Genomic DNA, 6,806 nt, shown 5'->3' with positions numbered 1-6,806 from the left:
TGAATCTTCGGTGTCTCCTGGGGACCTTCGGCGGACGGGGTCACCTTCAGGCTCTAGTAACCTTCGGTTTCTTTCGGAAACCTTCGGACGCGTCATCTGACCTTCGGGGTAAAAGGTAACCTCCGGTCTTCGGCGACCTTCAGGACCTTTAGCCCCCGTTATGCAGCTTCGGACAACCTCCGTTATCCGAGACGGTGACCCCCAACACAAGCAATGATCCACGGATATTATTCCCGGTCCAACACAAGTCAGCAAAGAAGATTTGTAGCTTCACAACAGAAGCAACACACAGATGCTGAGTCGTGCTGAAGAAAACAACTCTCGCACAATTCAAAACATTTTGTGGTTAGATTCAAATAATTCAAGCAAAACTATATTTTCCTCCCAAGGGCTTTGTGATCTCGCTTTCTATATATATTTCCAATCGATCGCAAGCTACAATACGAAATCATATATTTTGAAAAGGGAGATATAGGCTACGATAATATATACTACATAGACATATCACACATATACAAAGATATACGATGAGCCGGGCAAAGCAGCAGCAAAAGAATCAGCACCTACTAATATACAGCACCATCTAGCAAAACGCTGGGGGTGACGGGTGGGAGTACGAAGTCAGTCTATCTCTATCCAAGCCATCGATTACATCAAGGTCCCTCGCCGTGTCACGGTCCAGGCCCGGGTTCCTGCCGAACTCCCTCGCCGGCGAGCTGCCCTGGCTCCGGCACGAGTCCCAGCTCCGGTGCACCTTGACCCCTCTGTCGGGCGGGGGCTCGCAGCTCTGGCTCCTCCCGTAGCTCGTCCTCTTGAAGCTCAGGTGGTCCAGGGCCGTGCGCTCGCAGTCCGACAACGGGCTCAGGGCGGTGCCATTGTTCACGGGAGATGTGGTGAGCCTGGTCTCCGGTTGCAGGCCCAGCCCCTTGTTGGATCGGGACCGCTCGTGCTTGGTTGATTTGCTCCCGTAGCCGCGGTTCTTCACCTGGACCACCAGATGGTGGAGCAGCACCACCAGCTCGAGGATGTATTGCTCTGTCTTCGCCTTGTCGGCGTGATGCAGCGTCTGGATGCGGGCGATGCTGTTCTGGGAACCTGATTTCTTGCTCATGTCGCCCCTGTAAGAAGCATATATGTTATGCTATATTCTTGATGGGAATCCAAATGGTTTATGAACGGTGACAACGGAATCATGACTTGTTGATTTAACACTAACCCAACGTTTGCCCATTCGCCAACCCATCCAAACCCTTGGTGTGCTCTGGTCAATGAGTCAAGGGATCTAATTGTTAGGACAAAGCACTACATATCCAAGTCAGACTGTCGGAATAACTCAAAACAAGCTCAACACACCTTAGTGTATTTTCTGCTATCGGCAGAAGCCAGCGAAGAGTTTTCTGCATTTCAGCTTTGATTTGAGCTACCGTACGCTGCACCAATGGAACAAATTTATTAGTGCACAGGAATGGCTGCAAAAAAAAAGCAGTCAAATCGGATCTTTGCATGTCATTTGAGGAAAAAAAGAGAACCACTGAACATTTTATAAAAAGACAAACCTCTTCTTTGGAGTCATATGATTGCAATCGTGATCGCAGAGCTGACTTTACTGTTTTTGGCAGACCATGGTACAAATTGTCTCTAGAACTAGGAGGAAGAGAGAGGGGCCGAGAAACCTGCATATGTAGGTACACATGATAGTTTGAGTATGTAATTCCCCTTTTATAAACGAAGCATAATCAATAGCCGGCTAAGTTTGAAAATGTATGCTCAGCGTATGCACAACGGTGTCGGTACTAGTACATTGTTGCTAAGGGACAGAGAGATAGTTCGCAATATTCTGGATGAACAAGACAACGTATGGAGATTTGCTGCCATGCCATTATATACAATGAAAGCGGAACATCAAGAAGAAATAAATAGACATCGCATGGCTTATCAGAGCAACTTACTATATTTTCAATTTGATTGATGATGTTAGCATAATGTAGAGCCAGACCGCAGGAACCTAGCCTTTTGTTCTGAGTATGCTCGGAATCGAAGAAGTTGGTTCCTGCATGAACTAGGATATTATTCCATACATTTTTCATAAACAAAAAAACAACATAATTGTAGTATACTTACCAGCTTCATCAAATGAATCTCGGATTTGTTTATGCAAAAATATTACAATGTCCACAAGTTTTTCCACAACCTGCAGTTAGCGGGAATGCATTGTCAGCATTCTTCAAAAGAGGGTCGAGGGCAAAGAAATGTTTCATTAGCTTATCAATGCTAACAAATATAGACTAACCGACTCAAAGTTATAGTACAAACTATAAAATAACTAAGCAAATATGGTTGGAATATTACCTCTTCCAAAGTCTTGGACCACAAGGATTTCTTCTTCAGATTTTTCACGATCTTCCTTTGGCGCTTTAGTTCACTATGCAATATCATAATGCTCTCTGCAAGAAAAACAAAGAAAATGCAATTACATCCTATGATAGAAATTTTTGTACATGAGTGTATAACAACTCGTATTGTGAAAAAACAATGCATATATCTTTTTTTTACTGTGAAGGAATGCTTATATCTTTTCATGCATTTTAAGGAACTTTCAAAATCTTTCCAATAAACATGGTTAGGAGTGTCAGAAACATTTCTTGTAGTTCATTATCCGAAACATGTGGATGTTATTCCCTGGTTTCCCATGTGAATCCTACCTCCTAGCCAATGCTTGGTAATCAGTCTATTTATCAGTGGCTGCCACGAGCTGGTTCATTTAGTATTAAAAAAGGTGAGAATTAGTAGAAATTATAATTTTTTTATCAAAGAGAGATCCACAGGAAAAATGTTTGCACTAAAACCACATAAGAGTTCATTTCCCTTTATTTTTAATGGAGTACTCTTTTTAATGTGAATTACTCAAGCAATTGTTCACAGAACTGTAAAAAATCACTATTTCTAGACAAGCTAATGAGAAAAGGCCGAAAATTTGCATTGTAGCATCTATTGGCACTGTTAAGAAAAGGCATCTGGCTGATTGTACCTCGTCTGGCCGCTGGCACAGACTCCTCTTCATGAAATTTCCTTTTAAAATCTTGCTCAAATCTGTCCAGAGCGTGCAGTTCATGGTAGAGCTCCTGCAGTTATTTGTTTGATAAGCATTAGATTCACGATTGACAAAACATAGCATGATGGTACCACCACTCTCAGAACTGTATTTCTAGGTTGAGTTTCAGAACTGTATTTTAAGTTAATCAATAAATCAAATGGTGGAAATCTAAAACAACAGTGTTTCGTGCATATAAAAAATAAGAAGTATTATAAATTTCAAGCATCTATCAGGACAGTAAAGCCAACATATAAGAATTCTTTACAGCATACATACAGAAGTGTTTTGTGCCAAATTAATCAAATTCTGGACAGTAGCATCCATATTCTCCTTGGAATGATCCTGAGGTATATTATCTGTCGTTAACCTGCATATCAAAGTAATTCAGAGAACATGAAGTGCTAATATGATTGCAGATAGCGGCATCTCAAAGCAAGCATACTTTTCAGGGGCGTACTTGTCGAAATATCGTCCCAAGTTATGCCATATAGGATCTTTACAGAGGTTGCCAAACCGTATCACTTCTCTTGAAAAGATGGCAAGTTCTTCCCTGGTGGGTTCCATTTTTCAAGTCCATGTCAGCCACAATTTTGACTATATCAGCAAATAAGAATTTCAAAGCAACTTTGAACCATACAGTCATACCTTTTATCAACAGCAGCAATTTGCAACAGCTCACTGGTATTTGAGGAAACCAATATCCGCACTCCATCTGAATGCAAAATCTCTTCCTTAAGCTCTTTTATACTCTCATCAGAGCATGACATCCATAAACTAGAAGCTTTAGCTATTGTATTTGCGACTTCAAATGCTAAAATACAGACTTTATTTCCCCGGTTCGTTCCCCCAGAGAGAAAGCCACTGCCATGATTCAAACTTGTCATGCTGCTCCCGAGGGTATCTAACACCTCAACAGCCTTTTCCAGACCAGCTATGCTAGCTCTTCCCAAAAATGTACCTGTTTCTGATACCTGGCAGAACTTAGTATGTCAGAGTTCATATGAAAAAACCTACTGCTATGTTCTCATGTGTTAATATCTTAGTTTTACGTATCTTAGTTTTACGTATCTTAGTTTTACGATTTCAGCTAACAATAGAACGATAACTGGCTATAGCACAAAACACAGCGAAGAAAAGGTTGAATACATCACCCCTTTAAGAAACAGAATATCAGCAGTGATTCATGAAAAATAAAGAAAGATATGCTTTTAAAAGTGTTATTCTGGTCTGAAATGTTCAAAACTATGAAACAACGTACACTACTTTTCAAATATATGTATGAAGCTTATGCAACTCAATTGAAACATTAAGTATTGAATGAGCTGGATATGTCAGGATATAGAAGGATATGCACTCCTTAAAGCTATTCCATTGCTATAGTGTGATTACTGTGGAATAGAAAGATTATCCTTGATGGTAACTGTCCCGATCAGAGTAGCGTAGTAGACTAGGAAGGAATGGTAGCAGACAACGGAAATGTACCCAATGATAACCAGCTATAGTGAATTTCCTTGACCTGCTGGCTTAGTATCCTGTAGCCTAGTTTTTGCCAACTATGATATTGCAGTCAAGCTCATTTGCCTAGTCACTTGTCATCAAAATATCAATATCTTGACAGTGACATGCAGTAAGAATTATTTGCCCTTGTCACATGTTTTTGTACTTTGACAAACTCCTAGCACATCCAGAGCTATATCTCCTAACTACAAATCAAAGCTGCCAAGTTTTATGCCGTTGGAAGAGTAAGAGGCATAATTTGTCAGATTCTCCAAGCTGCGTGAAGAACGCGGTCAGTAGCCATGGAGATACAAGTTCACATTTCGGGTCACAGGCTTGACCAGTCGAGATAGTAGACTTTTGCAGTTTTGGTGACAGCAACCTCAATGTAGATTAAGCACGGCTGTTCCTTCACTTATCCCAGTAAAAGAAGAGAATCATTCAAGGACAATCCTTAGAATATGCAAAGGGAGGCCGCCAAGCTTGACTGCATTATATGCCGACATGCAGATTTGTGCACCCCTTTTTTAAAAATTTTGTTGGCTTTCCTTGTTGTTTCTGTTTCCCTCTCCTTACCCTGCCCTGCCTAAACGAGCACATGCAGATTTGGCATCAGATACTGAAATAGTCTGATACGCCCACCCACCGCCTTGCCTCAACCAAAATTTCCGAAGGAAGCAGCTGTCAGCTAGCGTGGAGAGCTTCACCCAGCTGAATGGAGCAGGAATCAGCTTCAGCTTCGCAGTCTGATCACGGTAACTAAGACGACGCAGCAACTTGCTAAGCAGACTGGAGAGCAAATTTTGGAGCGCGAACCTTCCGGTAGCACGTACGTGTTGTGCGTGAATTGGTTGGTTGGCTGAGAACTCTGACGACGAACTGGTCAGCCAACAAATCAGAAGGGTCCGCAGACAAGCCCGGGCGTGAGTGACGTCATGCTCTTCCCTTCCCCTCGAAGCTGTCAGGATTTTGCAGCAGTAGCGCAGGTGGATCGCAGGTGCGAGATGAACCGTGAAGCCGCGGGGAGGAAGATTGATGGAGAGAGTGGAAGATAGGAGGGGGCATGCATGAGAGGGCAGAGCTTGTGCAATCGAAGAAGTGTATATATATGTACCTTGTGCGGCGGGTGCGGCTTGGGCGGCGGGATGGCGAGCTCGCCGGAGTCGAAGTCCCCGGGCCCGTAGCGGGCGCGGCGCGCGACGTGGGCGTCGGCGACCGACCGCGGCGGCGGCTCCTCGGGGAACCCCCTGGAGCAGACGCCCCCCATGGCCGAACTCTCCCGGCTGCCGGGCAGTCAGTCAGTCGGACAGATACCCCAGGGGCGCGGGCAACTTGCTCGGCTTCCTCGTCGTCGTCCTGTATCCGGCGAGGCGGAGTTGGTGGGGTCGCAGGTTTGAAGGCGCAACTGAAATTGGAACGGAGCAAGAAATCGCTGAAGAGGAGTAGTGGAATGGAGGTTGGCTCGGGTTTGGGGTTTGGGGTTGGGTTGGTGTTGGTCGGGTCCTCTCCTCTCCTCTCCTCGGCTTGCTTTTGTTCCATGGCCAGCCAGATGGCGTGGCGGTGGCGTAGCGTGTGTGGTGTGGCCTCCCGTCCCGTCCCGTCTCATCTCCCTGTTCGTCTTGTCGCCGTACGCAACCTTTGACTCGTTCCGTCCCTCGCTTGTCGCCGTCCTCAACATCTCATCCCGTCTCGTCGTCCTCCCTCCACCGGTGGTCTCCTCTCCTTTCCCCTTCCCTTGTCCTCCTCCTTCCCCTTCCCTTTCTACACTCTCACCTCCAGCTTTTTTACCCGGTCAGGTGGTTTCCCTTTTACTACTGTGCAAAGCTATAAACAATTTTTTCCTAGTGTTCAAGCAAACTTCAATCCACTTTTACTACTAGCACGTAGGATGAGCATTCTTTTTACTGTGGCTTTTGTAATGACAGACTGGAGTCATGGTTAAAAAAATGTTAGCACCGCACTGCTGTCTGCTGGAGTTGGATTTGGCTTCCTCCAATCACAACCGTAAACTTTGACCCGCGTTTTTTTTTTCGGTCAATCAAAAACAACACGTGCGGACGTGCGGTGTTCACTACTGCGCCCATGACCCATGGGCTATTCTCTCTTTTTTTTCAACGAAACTTTGGCTCTGTTTATTTTCCAAAAAAAAATTGCATAGTACTCGGCACATCAAATCTTTGGACACATATATAGAGCATTAAATGCAGTTAAAAAA

The 6,806-nt window shown here is 44.3% G+C and overlaps 1 protein-coding gene across 4 annotated transcripts; it reads right to left on the bottom strand.

The window, feature by feature from the left end:
• Nucleotides 1-376: 376 nt before the first annotated feature.
• Nucleotides 377-6,132, bottom strand: LOC120668832 (protein PSK SIMULATOR 2-like). 4 transcript variants are annotated; one of them, XM_039948626.1, is made up of 12 exons: nucleotides 5,706-6,132; nucleotides 3,740-4,065; nucleotides 3,552-3,644; nucleotides 3,371-3,461; nucleotides 3,029-3,122; nucleotides 2,350-2,444; nucleotides 2,122-2,191; nucleotides 1,950-2,050; nucleotides 1,557-1,673; nucleotides 1,354-1,469; nucleotides 1,217-1,261; nucleotides 377-1,118 (listed from the first exon to the last, which is right to left on the bottom strand). In XM_039948626.1, the coding sequence occupies exons 1-12, from the start codon at nucleotides 5,856-5,858 to the stop codon at nucleotides 584-586; spliced, it is 1,836 nt and encodes a 611-aa protein (XP_039804560.1). In that variant the 5' UTR covers nucleotides 5,859-6,132; the 3' UTR covers nucleotides 377-583. The 4 variants fall into 4 exon arrangements, with proteins under 4 accessions (XP_039804560.1, XP_039804559.1, XP_039804563.1 ...); XM_039948625.1 differs by having other exon boundaries at nucleotides 3,537-3,644; nucleotides 5,706-6,131; XM_039948629.1 differs by having other exon boundaries at nucleotides 1,354-1,430; nucleotides 5,706-6,128.
• Between the last annotated feature and the right edge of the window lie 674 nt (nucleotides 6,133-6,806).

Source organism: Panicum virgatum, chromosome 4N (genome assembly GCF_016808335.1).
Source record: "Panicum virgatum strain AP13 chromosome 4N, P.virgatum_v5, whole genome shotgun sequence".
Taxonomy (NCBI): Eukaryota; Viridiplantae; Streptophyta; class Magnoliopsida; order Poales; family Poaceae; genus Panicum; species Panicum virgatum.
This window is presented reverse-complemented; position numbering and strand designations above follow the sequence as displayed.

Coding starts and splice junctions, on each gene's coding strand:
- LOC120668832 (XM_039948625.1), bottom strand. CDS start 5,858: ATGGGGGGCGTCTGCTCCAGGGGGTTCCCCGAGGAGCCGCCGCCGCGG. Junction 3,123..3,370: donor ATTTGGCACAAAACACTTCT/GTATGTATGCTG, acceptor AAATAACTGCAG/GAGCTCTACCATGAACTGCA. Junction 1,119..1,216: donor GGCGAATGGGCAAACGTTGG/GTTAGTGTTAAA, acceptor TGCTTCTTACAG/GGGCGACATGAGCAAGAAAT.